The following is a 22,175-nucleotide window of genomic DNA, read 5'->3' on the forward strand; positions in this document are numbered from 1 at the left end:
ATTTCATTTGGGGCTTCTTTGGTGGCCCAGTGGTAACTCTGCCTGCCAAAGCAGGAGACACGGGTTCTGACCCGGGCAGATTCTCATGTGTGAGAGAAAACTTGCAGAAAGTCAGCTTTCCTGCAGGGAGGTTCTGACACTCAAAAAAAATAAAAACAACTCTGGTCAAAGCAAAGCTGGAGGTGAGAGAATCTTTCCCCTCCCCCACACAAGGAAACATCCCCCCACAGAAAAGGGGACTGATGAGTGAGCGCTCAGCTACCCTAGTTCTGCAGGACATCGCAGGGGGCACCTGAGAAGGAGATCCGCAGCAGCACCACAGACCTGAGCCGGGACCTCCATGAGGAGGGAGAGGAAAAATATTTGGAAAGATGCAGACAAACATGTCAAAGGGCATGAAAGGGATTGCTTTTCTCAAGGAGTCCAATCGCATGCCTCTGGGAGTTCCACACCCAGGAATCTCCCTCCTGGGTCCCTGGGCACCCTCAATGCCCCACGTGCTGGACCCACACCTCCTCCCACTCTCCGGGGTCTCCTTGTGGGACCTTCCCTCTGCAGCGCTCAGGGGAACTTGGGTAGAAAAGGAGCAGGCTCAGAAAACCAGCCCCTGCTCTGGAGGAGGGCACCCGCAGACTGGAGCTCTAGAGCCACCTTCTGGAAATCCAGAGACAGGTTTCCAGGAGGCAGCCTGGTGGGTTGTCAGGGCAGACCAGACAGAAAAGCTTAAGTATTCTCCCACAAGGCCGCCCTGGTGGTTCAGTGGTAAAGAATCCTCCTGCTAAGGCAGAGGACCCAGGTTCAGTACTGGTCTCAGAGGACCCCATATGCCACAGGGCAGCTAAGCCCACATGCCGCAACTACTGAAGCACGTGCTCTGCAACAAGAGAAGCCACCGCAATGAGAAGCCCGTGCACCACAACCAGGGAAGGACTCTGCAGTAGCCAAGATCCAGAGCAGACAAGCTTAATCAATTAATCTAAAATTATTAAAAAGAATTACCCCACAAGAGGGAACAGAAAGAGTGTTAAATCAGTGGAATAAGTGTATTGATAATAAAGACAGAGAAAATCCCAGAAAATAACTCCACCATGAAAAAACAGTACCCCAATTGAAGTTGACCACCAAAGATTCAAGGGGGTGAGAATGTTAGGTCCATGAAACAAATTGGAACTGGTCAAACAGGAAATGACAAGAGTGAACATCGACATTCTAGGAATCAGTGAACTAAGATGGACTGGGATGGGTGAATTGAACTCAGATGACTATTATATCTACTACTGCAGGCAGGAATCCCTTAGAAGAAATGGAGTAGCCATCACAGTCAACAAAAGAGTCTGAAATGCAGTACTTGGTTGCACTCTCAAAAACGACAGAAGGATCTCTGTTCATTTCCAAGGCAAACCGTTCAATATCATAGTAATCGAAGTCTATGCCCTGACCAGTAACACTGAAGAAGCTGAAGTTGAACAGTTCTATAAAGACCTACGAGACCTTCTAGAATTAACGCCCCAAAAAGATGTCCTTTAAATTATAGGGGACTGGAATACAAAAGCAAGAAGTCAAGAAACATCTGTAGTAACAGGCAAATTTGGCCTTGGAGTACAGAATGAACCAGGGCAAAGGCTAATAGAGTTCTGCCAAGAGAACGCACTGGTCATAGCACACACCCTCTTCCAGCAACACAAGTGAAGACTCTACACATGGGTATCACCAGACGGTAAACAGTGAAATCAGATTGATTATATTCTTTGCAACCAAAGATGGAGAAGCTCTATACAGTCAGCAAAACAAGACAGGAAGCTGACTGTGTCTCAGATCATGAGCTCCTTATTGCCAAATTCAGACTGAAATTGAAGAAAGTGTAGAAAACCACTACACCATTCAGTTATGACCTAAATCAAATCCCTTATGATTATACAGTGGAAGTGAGAAATAGATTTAAGGGACTAGATCTGACAGACAGAGTGCCTGATGAACTATGGACAGAGGTTCATGATATTGTATAGGAGGCCATCCCCAAGAAAAAGAAATGCAACAAAGCAAAATGGCTGTCTGAGGAGGCCTTACAAATAGTTGTGAAAAGAAGGGAAGTGAAAAGCAAAGGAGAAAAGGAAACATATACCCATTTGAATACAGAGTTCCAAAGAATAGCAAGGAGAGATAAGAAAGCCTTCCTCAGCGATCAACGCAAAGAAATAGAACAATAGTATGAGAAAAACTAGAGATCTTTTCAAGAAAATTAGAGATACCAAGGGAACATTTCATGCAAAAATGGGCTGAATAAAGGACAGAAATGATATGGACCTAACAGAAGCAGAAGATATTAAGAAGAGGTACCAGAACTGTTCTGTTTGGTACACAGAACTGTACCAAAATGATCTTCATGACCCAGAGAATCACGATGGTGTGATCACTCACCTAGAGCCAGACATCCTGGAATGTGAAGTCAAGTGGGCCTTAGGAAGCATCACTATGAACAAAGCTACTGTAGCTGACGGAATTCCACTTGAGCTACTTCAAATCCTAAAAGATGATGCTGTGAAAGCACTGCACTCATTACGGCAGCAAATTTGGAAAACTCAGCAGTGGCCACAAGACTGGAAAAGGTCAGTTTTCATTCCAATCCCAAAGAAAGGCAATGCGAAAGAATGCTCAAACTACCGCACAATTGAACTCATCTCAATATGCCAGAAAATTTGGAAAATTCAGCAGTGGCCACAGGACTGGAAAAGGTCAGTTTTCATTCCAATCCCAAAGAAAGGCAATGCCAAAGAATGCTCAAACTACCACACAATTGCACTCATCTCACACGCTAGTAAAGTAATGCTCAAAATTCTCCAAGCCAGGCTTCAGCAATACATGAACTGTGAACTCCCTGATGTTCAAGCTGGTTTTAGAAAAGGCAGAGGAACCAGAGATCAAATGGCCAACATCCACTGGATCATGGAAAAAGCAAGAGAGTTCCAGAAAAAACACCTATTTCTGCTTTATTGACTATGCCAAAGCCTTTGACTGTGTGGATCACGAGAAACTGTGGAAAATTCTGGAAGAGATGGGAATACCAGACCACCTAACCTGCCTCTGGAGAAATCTGTATGCAGGTCAGGAAGCAACAGTTAGAACTAGGCATGGAACAACAGACTGGTTCCAAATAGGAAAAGGAGTACATCAAGGCTGTATATTGTCACCCTGCTTATTTAACTTAAATGCAGAGTACATCATGAGAAACCCTGGACTGGAAGAAACACAAGCTGGAATCAAGATTGCTGGAAGAAATATCAATAACCTCAGATATGCAGATGACACCACCTGTATGGCAGAAAGTGAAGAGGAACTAAAAAGCCTCTTGATGTAAGTGAAAGAGGAGAGCGAAAAAGTTGGCTTAAAGCTCAACATTAAGAAAATGAAGATCATGGCATCTGGTCCCATCACTTCATGGGAAATAGATGGGGAAACAGTGGAAACAGTGTCAAACTTTATTATTTGGGGGCTCCAAAATCACTGCAGATGGTGATTGCAGCCATGAAATTAAAACACACTTACTCCTTGGAAGAAAAGTTATGACCAACCTAGATAGTATATTCAAAAGCAGAGACATTACTTTGCCAACTAAGGTCCGTCTAGTCAAGGCTATGGTTTTTCCTGTGGTCATGTATGGACATGAGAGTTGGACTGTGAAGAAGGCTGAGCGCTAAAGAATTGATGCTTTTGAAGTGTAGTGTTGGCGAAGACTCTTGAGAGTCCCTTGGACTGCAAGGAGATCCAACCAGTCCATTCTGAAGATCAACCCTGGGATTTCTTTGGAAGGAATGATGCTAAAGCTGAAGCTCCAGTACTATGGCCACCTCATGCAAAGAGTTGACTCACTGGAAAAGACTCTGATGCTTGGAGGGATTGAGGGCAGGAGGAGAAGGGGACAACCGAGGATGAGATGGCTGGATGGCATCACGGACTCGATGGACATGACTCTGAGTAAACTCCGGGAGATGGTGATGGACAGGGAGGGCTGGCGTGCTGGGATTCATGGGGTCGCAAACAGTCGGACACGACTGAGCGACTCAACTGAACTGAACATATGCTAGTAAAGTAATGCATAAAATTCTCCAAGCCTGGCTTCAGCAATACTTGAACCATGAACTTCCAGATGTTCAAGCTGGTTTTAGAAAAGGCAGAGGAACCAGAGATCAAATTTCAACATCTGATGGATCATGGAAAAAGCAAGAGAGTTCCAGAAAAACATTTGTTTCTGCTTTATTGACTATGCCAAAGCCTTTGACTGTGTGAATCACAATAAAGTGTGGAAAATTCTGAAAGAGATGGGAATACCAGACCACCTGACCTGCCTCTTGAGAAATTTGTATGCAAGTCAGGAAGCAACAGCTAGAACTGGACATGGAGCAACAGACTGGTCCCAAATAGGAAAATTAGTACATCAAGGCTGTATGTTGTTACCCTGCTTATTCAACTTCTATGCAGAGTACATCATGAGAAACGCTGAGCTGGAGGAAGCACAAGCTGGAATCAAGACAGCTGGGAGAAATATCAATAACCTCAGATATGCAGATGACACCACCCTTATGGCAGAAAGTGAAAAAGAGCTAAACAGCCTCTTGATGAAAGTGAAAGAGTAGAGTTAAAAATTTGGCTTAAAGCTCAACATTCAGAAAACTAAGATCATGGCATCCAGTCCCATCACTTCATGGCAAATAGATGGGTGAACAGTGGAAACAGTGGCTGACTTTATTTTTCTTGCCTCCAAAATCATTGCAGATGGTGATTGCAGCCATGAAATTAAAAGACGCTTACTCCTTGGAAGGAAAGTTATAACCAACCTAGATAGCATTTTGAAAAGCAGAGGCATTACTTTGTCAGCAAAGGCCCATCTAGTCAAGGCTGTTTTTTCCAATGGTCATGTATGAATGTGAGAGCTGAACTATAAAGAAAGCTGAACGCAGAAGAATTGATGCTTCTGAACTGTGGTGTTGGAGAGGACTCTTGAGAGTCCCTTGAACTTCAAGGAGATCCAACCAGTCCATCCTAAAGGACATCAGTCCTGAATATTCATTGGAAGGACTGATGGTGAAGCTGAAACTCCAATACTTTGGCCACCTGATGCGAAGAACTGACACATTTGAAAAGACCCTGATGCTGGGAAAGATTGAGGGCAGGAGGAGAAGGGGACGACAGGATGAGATGGTTGGATGGCATCACTGACTCAATGGACATGGGTTTGGGTGGACTCCGGGAGTTGGTGATGGACAGGGGGGCCTGGCGTGCTGCCGTTCATGGGGTCGCAAAGAGTCGGACACGACTGAGTGACTGAACTGAATTGAACTGAGAACTATAGCTGGGGAGGCAGCCTCTCTGAGAGCTCTGAGGACCTGCTCTGCTGAAGAATGGTTTCCAGCACAGCCCTACACCTCATGCAAACCAAGCTCACACATCAACACAACAGGATGTATTCCTTCAAGGTTTCAAAAGAGGCAGACTTAGTACATAGACGGTGAGACAGCAGGACTCTGGTGTCTAGGAAGGGAACCTTATCTTCCAGGGAGTGTTAACACGGACACCATGAGAAGAGATTTGCTCATTCTAATCTTCAAAACAGATTTTCTTCACCTCAGTGGTTAAAGCAGATGAGCTTTGAGGGTCTGACAGGCTGTCTTAGTTCACACACAGTTCAGGCTGAACCATGGATGAGCCAAAATGACTTCCCCATTCCTTAATATGTGAACATCCTCTCCATCACAAGCAGATAAAAATCTTAGAACCATACGATCCAGCAATTCTATCTGAGGATGTACCCAGAAGAATTGAAACCACACCCTGGAAGAGATATCTGTATACTCATGTTCATAGCAGCTCTATTCACAGTATTTAAATCATGAAAGCAACCTGACTATCCATTTACCAAAGAATAGGTAAACCAAATATGGTATATACCAGTAACAAAGTATTATTCAGCATTTAAAAAGAAGAGAAGGGACTTTCCTGGTGGTCTAGTGGTTAAGAATCTTCCTTGCAATGCAGTGGATGTGGGTTCAATCCCCAGTCAGGGAACTAAGATCCCACATGCCCCAGAGCAAGTCTGAGAGATGCAACTAAATAAAGCTTGCCAGCTGCAACAAAGACTCAGCACAGCCAAAATGTTAAAAAATGTTTTTTAAAAAGGGACTATAACATAAGCTACAATGCAAATGACCTAGTGGACATTATGGTAAGCAAAAGAAGTGTGACAAGAAATGACAAATACTATATGATTCCATTTAAATGAAGTAAGTGGTCATATTCATAGAGACAGGAAGTAGAGTGGTGATTGACAGGAACTGGGAAAGAAGAAAGCGGACATTTTATTGAATGGGTAGAGATTCAGTTTTGCCAAATGAAAAAAGCCCTGGAGTTTGGTTACAAAAAATGTGTATGAACTTCACGTGGCCAAACTGCACACTCAAAGATGGCTAAAACTGTAAATGTAATGCAATATGTATTTTAAGATAAAAGAAATTCACAACCTACCCTGAGGGTAACCAGAGAAGAGTTAAGAGCTGATACCAACAGAGCAGATGCTCCCCACCCGCCCAGCCCCATCCCCACCCCAACAACCAGGGGTGAGGGCTGTCTTCTGTGCTCAGGACTCCCTGCTTCAGTTCTTGGAGATGTCTTAGCTCCAGCCTTGCAAGGCTTACCCTCAGCCTCCCTGACTGACCAGTGCTCCAGGCTCTGCTCCAAGGATCCAGTAAGTCTCGGGTCACCCTCTCCTGTAGGAGACTGGGCGCTGAGTTCACATCCTCCCACAGAGACCTCTGCAACCCCAGGGTGCAGTAGGGTCAGCCTGGCTCCAGACTGAGGGTGGAGAGATGCATTTTTTAGTTGAAAGGAGGAGGAGGTGAGAACTTTTGTGTTTGTGAAAGAAGGGGTAGGGGTGGGGGTTTGGATCAAGTCTGGAGGTTGGGAGACTCTTTTTAGACTGATGTTCAAATGATATGAAAGAATACCTTTAGGACAGGCAGAAAGGGAAGTTGGGATGGACATGCACACACTGCTATACTTAAAATGGATGACCAACAAGGACATACTCTAGACACAGGGAACTCTGCTCAATGTTATGCGGCAGCCTGGATGGGAGGCGAGTTTGGGAGAGATGGATACATGTATATGTGTGTATATATATGATTGGTTGGGTCCTTTTGCAGTCCACCTGAAACTATCACAACACTATTTTTTATAAATTTTTTATAAAATTTTATTATTATAAGCTTTTATATAGGGTTTCCGTTATGTGAATCACTGATTTCAGTCTCCTGTATACTGTTGGCCCTCCAAATTTATAGGTTCCTCCTCTGTGGATACTGGGGCAACTGTATCAATGTGAACAACTGCGGATTTTGGTATGTGTAGAGGACTACTGCATGGTACTTTATATTAAGTCATTTGTGGTTTTTCTACTCCTGGGAACTCTGTAAAGCTAGCTCTATTATTTATCATTGGCAGCGATTTCTTAAATGGTTGTAAGATACTCATGACATAAATTAACCTTCTTAACAATTTTAAGTGTACAGCGGGGGAAGGAGAGGGGGGTGCAGGTTGAGGAAGTAACACTGAATGTATGCACTGTCATGTGTGAAATAGCTAGCTAGTAGGAAGCTGCTGTGTAACATGGGGAGCCCAGTCTGATGCTCTGTGATGACCTAGAGGGGTAGGATGGAGGGATGGGAGGGAAGGTCAAGAGGGAGAGAAACACATATATAGTTACAGCTGATTCGTGTTGTTGTACAGCAGAAACCAACACAACATAGTAAAGCAGTTATCCTCCAATTAAAATTTTTTTAAGTATACAGTTCAATAGTGTTATGTATATTTACATTGATGTGCAGCCAATCTCTAGATCATTTTTCATCTTGTAAAACTAAAACTTTGTCCCCATTTTATGATAACTCTCCACTTCACCCTTCACTCCAGCCACTGGAAAACCACCATCCTGCTTTCTGTCTCTATAATTTGATACCTCTCAGAAGTTCACAGAAGTGGAATCACGCAGTACTCGTCTTCTTGTTATTGGCTGAGGTTGTTTAGCATCATATCCTCAAGGCCCCTTCATGTTGCAGCACACATCAGAATTTCCTGTCTTTTTAAGGCTGCATAATATTCCACTGCATATATAGAACACATGGTGCTTATCCAGTCTTTCATGGAAGGACATTTGGGTTGCTTCCAACTTTCAGCTATTGTGATAACACTCTTTTGAACACGAGTGTACAACTATCTCTTTGAGATCCTATTTTCCATTCTTTGGGGTACACACCCATAGAGTGAATGGATCATATGGTAAATCAACCCACTTTTAGCTTTTGGAGGAACGACCAGAGCAGATGCACCATTTAACATGCACAAGGATTCATCAGCAGAACATAATCAAGAAGAAAATGGAGGTCCAGAGAAGTGAATGACTTCTTCCAAGACACAGGGGTGGTGAGGAAGCCAATATTCTAATAATATTCTCCTGGGTTCTTAACCTTGCTCTTAACCAAAATGCTGAGGTTGGACTTAAGAGTATTGGAAGAGAGAGCCCCCTGAAGGTAGCTCGTGGTCACTGGGTCACCCTAGCCCTGCAGAGCCATGTGGTGAGGAGACATTTCAGGCCTCAAAGGAGCAGGAAACAGAGTCCTGTCATTTCTGATTCAGAATGAAGGTTGGTCCCCCCTCCCTCCAAGCAGTTGGGAGACCTCTCTGGTTTGATGCAATGACTGAGCTAATCTAGAGTCTGTCCTGCCTACAAATTCCATTTCTATGCCCCAAAGCAGAGTTCTTATTTCATGTCACTCTGCACGCAACAAAACAGGAAGCTCTCAGGTTTCAGGATCCTTGGTGAAAAATTATGCAGAGTCTGAGCTCTTTGATTACCAAGCTCCTAAAACAGTCACTTCACAAGTATCAAAGAGGGGACGAAATAATGATGATGACAATTTTCCCTGCATTATACAGGAAAGGAGGGCAAAGGTGGTATGTAGTTTGTGAAAACTCAGAAAAATTATTATGTTGCAGAGCTGGTTGATTTCAATTAAAAAATCATATTTTTAACCATTCATTTATTAAACCACTCATTTATGCATGCTCAGTCATGTCTGACTTTTGGCAACCCCTTGAACTCCTCTGGGGTTCTCCTCAGAGACCCCGGGCTCCACTGTCCATGGATTTTCCAGACAAGAATCCTGGAGTGGGTTGCCATTTTGTCTCCTGCATCTCCTGCATTGGCAGGCGGAGTCTTTACCACTGAGCCACATGGGAAGCCCATCTTATCCACTCAACTTATACCAGTTAAGCAGCTTCTGTGTATCAACACTGCATTTGAGGCTTTTTCTTCCCAAGAAGCAGAAAACGTATCTAGGTTCTTCAGCTGGTCTAATAATTAAATTGATGTGAGACAAATCAACAAATTTACATTGTTATATATGTGAAATTGTGAAAGTCACTCAGTCGTGTCCAACTCTTTGTAACCCCATAGACTGTCCATGGAATTCTCCAGGCCAGAATACTGGAATGGGTAGCTGTTCCCTTCTCCAGGGGATCTTCCCAACCCAGGGATTGAACCCAGGTCTCCTGCACTGCAGGCAGATTCTTTACCAGCTAAGCCACAAGGAAAGCCCAAGAATAGCGGAGTGGGTAGCCTATCCCTTTTCCAGCAGATCTTCCTGACCCAGGAATCAAATCAGGGTCTCCTGCATTGCAGGTGGATTGTTATGTATGAGAGCCCCATAAAAACTTGAGGCTCAAGAGAGTTAAGCAAGGGAGGCTTATATGGTATCATGAGTTTAACAGAACAAGGGAAGAATCTGGGGCTTCAAAGAGGAGGAAGACAGCTCAAAGGAAGATGGGAAGAGCAAACGCTTGGTGAACAAATGTTTGCCACTCCAAGCAAGGAAGACTTTCTGAGATTAAAAAGTTCTCTCTGGTAATAGCTCTCTTCCTGGCTTAGGTCCCCTAATCCAATTATTTTGAGCAGTTAAGGCAGAGGCAAGGAGCTTCTCCAGAGTCTGCTGGGTCTTAACTGCCTTCAGCTCAAAACAGTCTACCCACCAAAAGGGGTACATTTGGGGAGATAGAATCCACTCCATCTCACTTTCCTTCAAACAACCTTTCCAGTAATTTTGAATCATATTAAAAGATGTATTTATGTTTAAGGAACCAAAGCTCCGAGACAGAGAACTTGATTAATGTGTCCTTTTACCACCTGCTCCCCTTCACTCCATTGCTCCGTGGAATTGGACTTCCAGGATCAAGGGCAGATGGGGCTTTTTTTTAGTTAAAGTAGTGTTGCTTAAAGGGATGCAGCATGCTTGGGGCTGGTGCATGGGGATGACCCAGAAAGATGTTATGGGGAGGGACGTGGGAGGGGGGTTCATGTTTGGGAATGCATGTAAGAATTAAAGATTTTAAAATGTAAAAAATAAAAAACTAAAAAATAAATAAATAAATAAATAAATAATAAAAAAAAAAAAATTAAAGCCTCTTCCCTGATAGCTCAATTGGTAAAGAATCTGCCTGCAATGCGGGAAACCCTGGGTTGATTCCTGGTTTGGGAAGATTCACTGGAGAAAGGATAGGCTAAATTTCTGCTATACAGATTCAGTGATGCATATATACATACACATCCTTTTTCATATTCTTTTCCACCCTGGTTTATCACATAATATTGAATAGAGTTTCCTGGGCTACACAGTTAAGACCTTGTTGTTTAAGATGGACGTTCTTAATGACTTTGTGTCTTGCATTCCTCAGCAGACCGTAGCCTCCTCAACTCCATCAAGGATGCTGTGTCAATATGTTCACCAACTTGGTCAGAAGCTGGTGTACAGGCGACCACTGGAGCCCATAGAGGAGTCTGAGAGTCCCGTGGCTCATCTAAACACGCTGGACCTGGTGGGCTTCGGTGTGGCCAGCACCTTGGGAGCAAGTGTGTATATCGTGGCTGGTGCAGTGGCTAAATACATAGCTGGACCAGCAACCATCATCTCCCTCTTGGTGGCCGCCCTGTCTTGTGTGATGTGTGGGCTCTGCTATGCAGAGTTACGGGCCCAGGTACCATGCTCTGGTTCTGTGTATCTCTACAGCTATGTCACCATGGGACAACTGTGTGCCTTCATCATTGGCTGGAACCTCATCCTGTATTTAGTCATTGGTGAGATGATGGAGTGGGGGAAAGTGTGGGTCTTAAGATCAGGAAGCAAGGTGGGAGGAGGGTTGGGGTTTTCTCTCATTCACAAACACTTTGTTATCTACCTTGTTGAGGAGGAGGCTACCATTGGCAGGAAAACCCCACAACTTCATTGTACTCACCTCTATTCCGTTTCCTTAAATGATGATCCAGAAAACCAGAAGGAAAGGGGACTGTAGGGAGTGGGTGAGAGGGAGGCGTGGCCCAAGGCTCATCCATTCACCATACTGAAGTTTTGGGTCAGCTGTTGTCTTCGTGGGATTTTCCTTTACCACGTGATTTAAAAATTTCAGCTCTCATCTCCCAGCCTCCCTAGTCCCACTTCTCTGTGTTCTTCTCTTGCATAACATTGATCTCCTCCTAATTATACCAAATAGTGAGACCTATTTTGTGAGTTATCTGGGTCTGCCCTTCCCACCCCAGGAGGAGAAACTCTGAGGTTAGGTACTTTGTCTTTCTTTCATAATATATCCCATGGCACATAGTCAAGAATCAATTTATGCTTGTTAATGAATATTCTTCTGAGTCTGCAGGCATTGCCAGTTTGTCCAAAGTGTGGAGCATCACCTTTGACAGCCTGATCGGAAACCACATCTCTCAGGCATTACAGGGGACTTTCTCTCCGTATATGCCCTCTTTCCTGGCCACGTTCCCAGACTTTGTCTCTCTGGCCCTGTTGCTGGTGATGATTGGTGAGAAGGGGACAGAGACAGGATGAGAAGAGTGGGGTGTGGAGCAGGAGCTGGGGAGGGAAACGCTTGGGTGGCAGAATGAGGGGGGTTAGGACTGGAAGGAAAGGTGGCAGGAGGGGAGGACACACACTGCTGTTTTTTATCCTTGGCACTGTTGACAAATTGGGCTGGATCACTCTCAGTATGGGGGGCTGTCCTATGCATTGTAAGGTTTTTAAAACATCAGTGTTGGGTGTGGAGTAGCAAACATTCCCAGTCTTTACTCACTAGACACCACTGATGCCCTCCCTGCCCCCAAACTGTGACACCAAAAAAGTCTCCAGACAGTGCCAGCTGGTTGGGAAGCAAAATCACCCCTTCTGAGAATCATTGACTTAGACCAACAAGCTTCTTCCTCTGTACTGAGATCAAAGATTGCTTTGTTTTTCAGTTGAAAGGAAGTCCTCATAGCATAAAATTAATAATTTTGTTATTATCTCCCAGCTTTATTTAGATATATATCACATACAGCACTGTATAAGTGTAAGTTATACAACCTGATGATTTCATAGACATGTATTGTGAGATACGAAATCAACCATCTGAAAGTGTACGATTCAGTGGCACTTAGTACATTCACCGTGTTGTGCAATGATCGCCTCCATCTACTTCCAAACATGTTCATCTCCCCAAAAGAAAGATTGCTCCCGGTACCTGCTGAGCAGTCAGTGTCCTCGCCGCCGTCTGCAACTTCCCGCCTCTGGCAACCATTAGTCTCCTTTCTCTTTCTATGGATTTATTTATTTTGAGTGTTTCATAGTCCATCTATCCCACAGGAGTAATGCTTCTGGGACCTCACGCATCACCGCTGATTATCATAGTGTTCACAGGCATCAACATTTTTGTTCCAATCTTCACGATCCTCTCTGGCTTCATTAAGGGAGACCTGCACAACTGGCAGCTCACAGAACAGGACTATAGACTGAACACATCCGGATCCAGTGACATCTATAGGTTAGGAGGCTATGACCCTTGGCCAGAGTAATGCTTGTGAAGTGGGGGAGGGGGCAGTGCAGAGCTGGGAATACGGTAGGAACTAGAGAGATCTGGGCTGGTGAGTCCACATGTTCAGATGATGGGGGTGCTGGAGCCCAGGACTTGTGGAATGAAGGGAGGAGTCCAGTAGAGATGACTGAACACACCCTACCCATGTTCTTCCTCATCCCTTCTCTCACCATAGCTTGGGCCCTCTGGGTTCCGGAGGGTTTGTGCCCTTTGGCTTTGATGGGATTCTCCGAGGAGCAGCTCTGTGCTTCTACTCATTTGTTGGTTTTGATGGCATTGTCATGAAAGGTAACATGGTTATTGCGGGTCCCATCAGGGGCTTGGGCACAGTTTCAGCTACCTTGGGAACAGGGGTTGGCAGATGGTTAACCTGCTTTGGAAGATGCAAAAGGAAAGGGGATTTTTTTTCTTTTTCTTTTTTTGCCTTCACTCCAGTGTGTTTTCCTGACCCAGTACTTCCACACACCTGCAGGGAGAGAAGCCCGAAATCCTCAGCGTTCCATCACTTTGAGCATGGTGATCTCCATCTTCATCGGCTTTCTGGCGTACTCTGGTGTCTCGGCATCAGTCACCCTCATGGTGCCCTACTACCAGATTCATCCTTACAGCCCCTTACCGCAGGCTTTTCTCCACGTGGGGTGGGACCCGGCCAGATATGTCATGGCTGTTGTCTTCTTGTGTGCTCTTTTATACAGGTCAGTGTCATGGTTTTCTCCCTGACGGTCAGATTCTCAGGCATCTGTCCATTGGTATGAGGGACAAGAGAGCAAGACATCTTACTCCATGTAGACAAGGGGGGAGATGCCCTAGTCTAACCCTCTTCTCTATGTCCCCACACGTGTTTCCATTTTCTCTTCCAGCCTCCTGGGCACCATGTTTTACATGTCTCAGTTGATCTGTGCAATGGCCAAGGACGGGCTCCTTTTCCGGGGCCTTGCCCAGATCCATGCCCGCACAGGCACCCCTGTCACGGCCGTGATGTCTTCTGTAAACCTCGCAGGTGAATACATGAAACACACTCCTTCTCCAATCAATTTCCTAACTTGGATATTTCTAGTGATTTCTCACCCACTTCTCCACCTTGTTTGTGCCTTCATTCTAGCCATGATGGCGTTACTCTTGGACCTCCGACATATTGTGGAACACATGTCAACTGGGATGATATTTAGTAACATCCTTGGTACTTTTTCTGTGCTTGTCCTCAGGTGAGGCTCCACTATACCTAGGCTGGGGGCCTTGGACCCATGGCGGTTGATGGGGAGGTAATTGTCTTCTGGTTTAACATTGCTTTCTATATGTCCTGGTCTGCTTAAGGGAGGAGAGAGATGAATAGATTGTCTGATGTTGGGTTAGTAGTTCAGTTCAGTTCAGTCACTCAGCTGTGTCCAACTCTTTGTGACCCCATCGACTGCAGCATGCCATGCCTCTCTGAGACATCACTAACTCCCAGAGTTAACTCAAACTTATGTCCATTGAGTCGGTGATGCCATCCAACCATCTCATTCTCTGTCATCCCCTTTTCCTGCCTTCAATCTTTCCCAGCATCAGGGTCTTTTCAAATGAGTCAGTCCTTCACATCAGGTGGCCAAAGTATTGGATTTTCAGCTTCAACATCAGTCTTTCCAAAGAATATTCAGGACTGATTTCCCTTAGGAGGGACTGATTGAATCTCCTTGCAGTCCAAGGGACTCTCAAGAGTCTTCTCCAACACCACAATTCAAAAGCATCAATTGTTCAACACTCAGCTTTCTTTATAGTCCAACTCTGACATCCATACATGACTACTGGAAAACCATAGCTTTGACTAGACAGACCTTTGTTGGCAAAGTAATGTCTCTGCTTTTTAATATGCTATCTACTGCTGCTGCTAAGTCGCTTCAGTCGTGTCCGGCTCTGTGCGACCCCATAGACGGCAGCCCACCAAGCTCCCCCATCCCTGGGATTCTCCAGGCAAGAATACTGGAGTGGGTTGCCATTTCCTTCTCCAATGCATGAAAGTGAAAAGTGAAAGTGAAGTCACTGAGTCGTGTCCAACTCTCAGCGACCCCATGGACTGCAGCCTACCAGGCTCCTCCATCCATGGGATTTTCCGGGTGCCATGTGCCAAGCCATTGCCTTCTCCGATGCTGTCTATGTTAGTCACTAAAAAGCCTCTTGATGAAAGTAAAAGAGGTGACTGAAACAGTTGGCTTAAAGCTCCACATACAGAAAATGAAGATCGTGGCATCCGGTCCCATCACTTCCTGGGAAATAGACAGAGAAACAGGGGGAACAGTGGAAACAGTGTCAGACTTTATTTTGGGGGGCTCCAAAATCACTGCAGATGGTGACTGCAGCCATGAAATTAAAAGATGCTTACTCCTTGGAAGAAAAGTTATGACCAACCTAGATAGCATATTCAAAAGCAGAGACATTACTTTGCTGACTAAGGTCCGTCTAGCCAAGGCTATGGTTTTCCAGTAGTCATGTATGGACGTGAGAGTTGGATTGTGAAGAAGGCTGAGTGCTGAAGAATTGATGCTTTTGAACTGTGGTGTTGGAGAAGACTCTTGAGAGTCCCTTGGACTGCAAGGAGATCCAACCAGTCCATTCTGAAGGAGATCAGCCCTGGGATTTCTTTGGAAGGAATGATGCTAAAGCTGAAACTCCAGTACTTTGGCCACCTCGTGAGAAGAGTTGACTCCTTGAAAAAGACTCTGATGCTGGGAGAGATTGGAGGCAGGAGTAGAAGGGGACGACCGAGGATGAGACGGCTGGATGGCATCACTGACCCGATGGGCGTGAGTCTGAGTGAACTCCAGGAGTTGGTGATGGACAGGGAGGCCTGGTGCACTACGATTCATGGGGTCACCAAGAGTCGGACATGACTGAGTGACTGAACTGAACTGAACTCTACATAGAAGTTAAATAAGCAGGTGACATTATACAGCCTTGACATATTCCTTTTCCTACTTGGAACCAGTCTGTTTTTCCATGTCCAGTTCTAACTGTTGCTTCTTGACCTATATAGAGATTGCTCAAAAGGCAGGTCAGGAGATCTGGTATTTCCATCTCTAAGAATTTTCCTCAATTTGTTGTGATCCACACAGTCAAAGCTTTGGCATAGTCAATAAAGAAGAAACAGATGTTTTTCTGGAACTCTCTTGCTTTTTCCATGATCCAGCGGATGTTGGCAATTTGATCTCTGGTTCCTCTGTCTTTTCTAAAACCAGCTTGAATATCTGGAAGTTCATGGTTCATATCCTATTCAAGCCTGGCTTGGAGAATTTTGAGCATTACTTTAGCAGCGTGTGAGATGAGTACAATTGTGCAGTAGTTTCAGCATTCTTTGGCATTGCCTTTCTTTGGGATTGGAATGAAAACTGATCTTTTCTAGTCCTGTGGCCACTGCTGAGTTTTCCAAATCTGCTGGCATATTGAGTGCAGCACTTTCACAGCATCATCTTTTAGGATTTGAAATAGCTCGACTGGAATTCCATCACCTCCACTAGCTTTGTTCGTAGTGATGCTTCCTAAGGCCCACTTGACTTCACATTCCAGGATGTCTGGCTCTAGGTGAGTGATCACACCATCGTGATTATCTGGGTCATGAAAATCTTTCTGTATAGTTCTTCTGTGTATTCTTGCCACCTGTTCTTAATATCTTATGCTTCTGTTAGGTCCATACCATTTTTGTCTTTATTGTGCCCATCTTTGCATTAAATGTGTCCTTGTTATATCTAATTTTCTTGAAGAGATCTCTAGTCTTTCCCATTCTATTGTTTTCCTCTATTTCTTTGCATTGATCGCTGAGGAAATCTTTCTTATCTCTCCTTGCTATTCTTTGGAACTCTGCATTCCAATGGGTATATCTTTCCTTTTCTCCTTTGCCTTTCACTTCTCTTCTTTTCACAGCTATTTTCAAGGTGTCATCAGACAACCACTTTGTCTTTTGAATTTCTTTTTCTTGGGATGGTCTTTATCCCTGCCTCCTGTACAATGTCAGGAACCTCTGTCCATAGTTCTTCATGCACCCTGTCTATCAGATCTAATCCCTTGAATCTATTTCTCACTTCCACTGTATACTGGGATACAGTCATAAGGGATTTTATTTAGGTCATAACTGAATGGTCTAGTAGTTTTCTCCACCTTCTTACATTTCAGTCTGAATTTGGCAATAAGGAGCTCATGATCTGAGCCACAGTCAGCTCCTGGTCTTGTTTTTGCTGACTGTATAGAGCTTCTCCATCTTTAGCTGCAAAGAATGTAATCAATCTGATTTCAGTGTTGATCATCTAGTGATGTCCATGTTTAGAGTCTTCCCTTGTGTTGTTGGAAGAGGATGTTTGCTATGACCAGTGTGTTCTCTTTGAAAAACTCTATTAGCCTTTGCCCTGCTTCATTCTGTACTCCAAGGCCACATTTGCCTGTACTCCAGGTGTTTCTTGAATTCCTACTTTTGCATTCCAGTCCCCTATAATGAAAGGGACATCATTTTGGGGTATTTGTTCTAGAAGGTTTTGTAGGTCTTCATAGAACCATTCAATTTCAGCTTCTTCAGAATTACTGGTTGGGGCATAGACTTGGATTATTGAATGGTTTGCCTGGAAATGAACAGAGATCATTCTGTCGTTTTTGAGATTACATCCAAGTACTGCACTTCAGACTCATTGTTCAACTGTGATGGCTACTCCATTTCTTCTAAGGGATTCTTGCCCACGTAGTAGAGATAATGGTCATCTGAGTTAAATTCACCCATTCCAGTCCATTTCAGTTCGCTGATTTCTAAAATGTCAGTGTTCACAATTGTTATCTCCTGTTTGACCACTTCCAATTTGCCTTGATTTATGGACCTAACCACAGAAGGCAATGGCACCCCACTCCAGTACTCTTGCCTGGAAATTCCCATGGACAGAAGAGCCTGGTGGGCTGCAGTCCATGGGGTCGCTGAGAGTTGGACACGACTCAGTGACTTCACTTTCACTTTTCACTTTCATGCATTGGAGAAGGAAATGGCAACCCACTCCAGTGTTCTTGCCTGGAGAATCCCAGGAACAGTGGAGCCTGGTCCTGCCATCTATGGGGTCACACAGAGTCGGACATGACTGAAGCGACTTAGCAGCAGCAGCAGCAGCAGCATGGACCTAACATTCCAGGTTCCCATGCAATATTGCTCTTTACAGCATCAGACTTTACTTCCAACACCATTCACATCCACAAGTGGATGTTGTTTTTGTTTTGGCTCCATCCCTTCATTCTTTCTGGAGTTATTTCTCCACTGATCTCCAGCAGTGTATTGGGCACCTACTAACCTGGGAAGTTCATCTTTCAGTGTCCTATCTTTTTGCCTTTTCATATTGTTCATGGGGTTCTCAAGGCAAGACTACTGAAGTGGTTTGCCAGTCCCTTCTCCAGTGGACCACGTTTTGTCAGAAGACACTGCTGTTATTATTGCCTTAATACCTCTATTCAGGTACCAGCCAAACCTGAACGACAAAACAGAGGAAGAAGTTGAAATGGAGCCTGAAGTTGAAGAACATCCTTTGGACTCTGTACCTGTAGCCAGCACCCCAAGGATTCTAAAGAGTCTGTGGTTCCCTGCCAGCACCATCCCCATCCAGAAATCTGGCCAGATTGTCTATGGATGTGCCTTCCTGGTTGGTGAGTGGTGGAATTTCTCTTTGGTCCCATTCTGAAATTGCAGGATGGGGTGGGATTCTGTCTTTGGCTGTTGAGGAGGAGTCATGGAGATACGATGGCCCTTCCTGATGTTGGTGGTTTCAGGGAGGGGTGTGACCCAAGGTCCTGACATCTTTATCTTCTGGGTCCAGCCTGTTCTCCTCTACCTTGACCCTTGCAGTTCTCCTGCTGACCATCCTGAGCCTGATCCTGGCCCAGTGGCCCAACCAGGTGTTCTCTGGAGACCCCGGGCTCACAACAGTGGCTGTGCTACTGCTGCTGCTCATCACTGGGGTCACAGTCATCATCTGGAGGCAGCCTCAGGACCCTTCTCCTCTAATGTTCAGGGTAGGTGACCTTATGTGTCCAAAGTGTCCACCTTGGATAAATGAAGTCGGCATGCTTTGAGGTCCAAACATCCTCTGCTGGCCCAGAGAAGAAGACAAGTTGCTAAAACAAATGGACCCTTCCCTGATCCACACTCAGTGCTTTACATACACAATCTCAGTAGGCACTGAACATACAGCCTGAATTGGACTGAACTTGTCCTGCCCACATTGGGTAGGGTCTCCCTTTCAGACATCTGAAGTGTGTCCAGGAATAAACTGACTCTGCCCACAGGTCCCTGCTCTGCCTGTCCTCCCACTGGTGAGCATCTTTGTGAACATTTACTTGATGATGCTGATGACCCTGAGGACTTGGACCCAATTTGGCATCTGGAATGCCATTGGTAAGTGGTTTTCTGGGATAAAGAGGCTTATTGAGTGACTGAATCCAACCATCTTCCTACCACCTCCCTTAGACTTTGTCAGATACCATAACAGGAGGCTTATTTGGCATTTGTAAGTGGGCATTTTCCTTCTCATTGTCTCATTTCCCTACTAGGATTTGTCATATACTTTGGATATGGGATCCGACACAGCCTGGAGGAGAACAATGATCAACAGCCACCAGCCTCCACCTCCCAGACACTTGACAAAAACATCCCTGGTGCTGAGTCATCTTAACCTCAGGAAGTAGAAGCTGCGTGGAATCCTTTTAGGCATTGGAGGATCTTTTGATTCAAAGGACACTGTGAGCCTCTATGGACTGTGAAGGTGGAGGCACATAGAGCCTTGTATTTATCGTTCATGGACAAAGTGACTGTAACTTTGTATAACTTTTAAATAAACTTTCTAAAGATTACGAAAGTGCAGCAAGATGATTTTCGCAAAGAAATTACAAAGTAAGCAGCAACCAGAAGAAGAAATGAAATACTCAACTGCACATAAGAAGCTCTTCCTCCTGCCTCTTTTCAGTGAAAACACCAGAGACTCCCACATGGGAAGGAGACTCAGGTAACAATATATGTGTCCAGTCTTGCACTTGAAATATTAGGACACAAATATATTGTCAGTAAAACAAAAAGAACAAATATATTGTGCAAACAGTAACACAAGACAGCTAGCACAGCTACATTAATATCAGACAAAGTTGACTATAAGAAAAAGAGTAATAACAGATGACGTGGATCATTTCATAATGATAAAGGGATATGCTCATTTGTACCTTTCCTGTGGCTTTCTTGAGATATAGAGTCAATTGTGAAAATAATCATTTTTCTTGACTTTTCTGTTTCAGGCTCTTAGAGCTACACAGTAGAGTTGATTAGGAAAAATTCTTTTTTTTAATAATTTTATTTCTTTATGACTATGCTAGGTCTTCATTGGTATAGGAGGGCTTTCTCTAGTTGCAGAGAGGGGGGGGGCTACTCTTTGTTGTGGGCCCTAGAACACGCAGATTTCAGTATTTATGGCACACAGGCTTAGTTGCTCCGCAGCACGTGGAATCTTCCTGGACCAGGAGTCAAAGCCATGTCCTCTGCATTGGCAAGCAGATATCCACTGAGCCACCTGGGAAGTCCAAGAAAAATTCCTAACTGGAAAAAACATTTGCATTGCCAGAGGAGGGTAGACAGGGTGGGAAGTAAGGGTTTGTTGATAAATGATTACGGCTGGGTGGAACTGAAAAATAGGAAGTGAAACTGAAAAGACGAGATTAAGTTGTTGCAAGACAGAATACTCAATATTGAGATTATGAACACTGAAGACATTTGGTAATAATGAAGTAGAGGACTGGTCATGGGATTGAGCAACTGATATAGAGTGAAGGAGGGATGGAGGTCAAGAAAGTATCAGCAGGCTTCTCTTATAGCTCAGAGGTAAAGAATCCACCTGCCAATGCAGGAGACACAAATTCAATCCCTGGTCCAGGAAGATCCCACTTGCCTTAGGGTAACGGAGCCTGTGGGCCATAACTACTGGTCCTGTGCTCTAGAACCTGGGAGCTGGGACTCCTGAAGCCTGCATGCCCTGGAGCCCATGTTCTGCAGCAGAAGAAACCACTGCAGTGAGGAGCCTGTGCACCACAACTGGAGAGGAGCCCCTGCTCATCACAACTACAGAAAAGCCCGCGCAGCAACACAGACCCAGACAGCCAACAATAAACAAAATAATAATTTAAAAAAAGAGACTGAGTAGCAAGTTATTAGGTGAATTAAAACTAGATGCAACAGGGGGCTTCCCCAGTGGTCCAGTGGTTAAGAATCCACCCTCCAATGCAGAAGACATGAGTTTGACCCCTGGTCAGGGAACTAAGATCCCATATGTTGGGGAGGTGACTGAGCCTGCCCACCCCTGCTAGAGAGAAGCCTGCCGCAGGGAGAGTCTTCACGCCACAATGAAGGACCCCAGGCGCCACAGCTGAGACCTGGAGCAGCCAAATAAGAAAAATAGCAAGCATATTTTTTAAACTAGATGGAGCAGGTTGAACAGAATTAGGAAAATCACCAAACTGAAAGTCATGATGAAATTAAAGGCATAGGATCCAAGTAATGGAGACTGAAACTGTTGGTAAAACTTTGATGGAAGAGGTTGACCTCACCTGATTATCACCCTTCCCTTACTTCTGTGGGAGAACCAGTTATCCTGTGCTACTCCATATACTGTGATAGGCAAGACTCGATGAAAAGTTGAATTAGAATGTAGTCAAGCCTCCAGATCAACCACCAGCTCATAATGGACAGGAGGGATAGATTCACATTTCAAGTGAAAGCGCCATTAATTGAAACCAGAATGTGGGTAATTAATTCTCCAGGAAAGAAAATGGTGCATTTTCATAACTATTGAATGGTATGGGGAACTCCCTGGTGGTCTGGTCGTTAGCACTCCATGCTTCTACTGCAGGGATTGCGGGTTCTGTCCCTTATGGGTGAACTAAGATCCCACAAGCTGCACAGGACAACCAACAAAATAAAATAAGTGATATGACCCAAACTGGAGGTTCACTCATTAATCAAATACTATCACCTGCACAGGCATACTTTGGAAATATCGCTGGTTGGGTCCAGATGACCCAATAAAAATAATTGGCAATAATAAGAGTCATACACAAATTTTTAGTTTTCTTGTGCACGTAAAAGTTATGTCATACTACACGTCCAAAGTCAGGGGCGGCGGCCTAGAGGAGCTACCCCGCGTCCTAGGCCAGTGGCAGCCGGGAAGAGACACCCCGTGTCCGAGGTCAGGGGC

At 44.7% G+C, this 22,175-nt stretch overlaps 1 protein-coding gene across 3 annotated transcripts; it reads left to right on the forward strand.

The window, feature by feature from the left end:
* Positions 1-10,684: 10,684 nt before the first annotated feature.
* LOC138418273 (cationic amino acid transporter 3-like) lies at positions 10,685-21,920 on the forward strand. 3 transcript variants are annotated; one of them, XR_011248477.1, is made up of 12 exons: positions 10,685-11,176; positions 11,746-11,904; positions 12,720-12,897; positions 13,124-13,236; positions 13,421-13,643; positions 13,809-13,948; positions 14,051-14,153; positions 18,401-18,588; positions 18,788-18,954; positions 19,228-19,336; positions 19,492-19,943; positions 20,923-21,920. XR_011248477.1 is itself a non-coding variant. In XM_069549427.1 (11 exons), exons 1-11 carry the CDS (start codon positions 10,738-10,740, stop codon positions 19,611-19,613), a joined length of 1,941 nt encoding a protein of 646 aa, XP_069405528.1. In that variant the 5' UTR covers positions 10,685-10,737; the 3' UTR covers positions 19,614-20,196. The 3 variants fall into 3 exon arrangements, 2 of the variants coding, with proteins under 2 accessions (XP_069405528.1, XP_069405529.1); XM_069549427.1 differs by lacking the exon at positions 20,923-21,920 and having other exon boundaries at positions 19,492-20,196; XM_069549428.1 differs by lacking the exons at positions 19,228-19,336; positions 19,492-19,943; positions 20,923-21,920 and having other exon boundaries at positions 18,759-18,809.
* The last annotated feature ends 255 nt before the right edge of the window (positions 21,921-22,175 follow it).

The sequence above is a fragment of the Ovis canadensis genome, chromosome 14 (assembly GCF_042477335.2).
Source record: "Ovis canadensis isolate MfBH-ARS-UI-01 breed Bighorn chromosome 14, ARS-UI_OviCan_v2, whole genome shotgun sequence".
In the NCBI taxonomy this organism is placed as follows: Eukaryota; Metazoa; Chordata; class Mammalia; order Artiodactyla; family Bovidae; genus Ovis; species Ovis canadensis.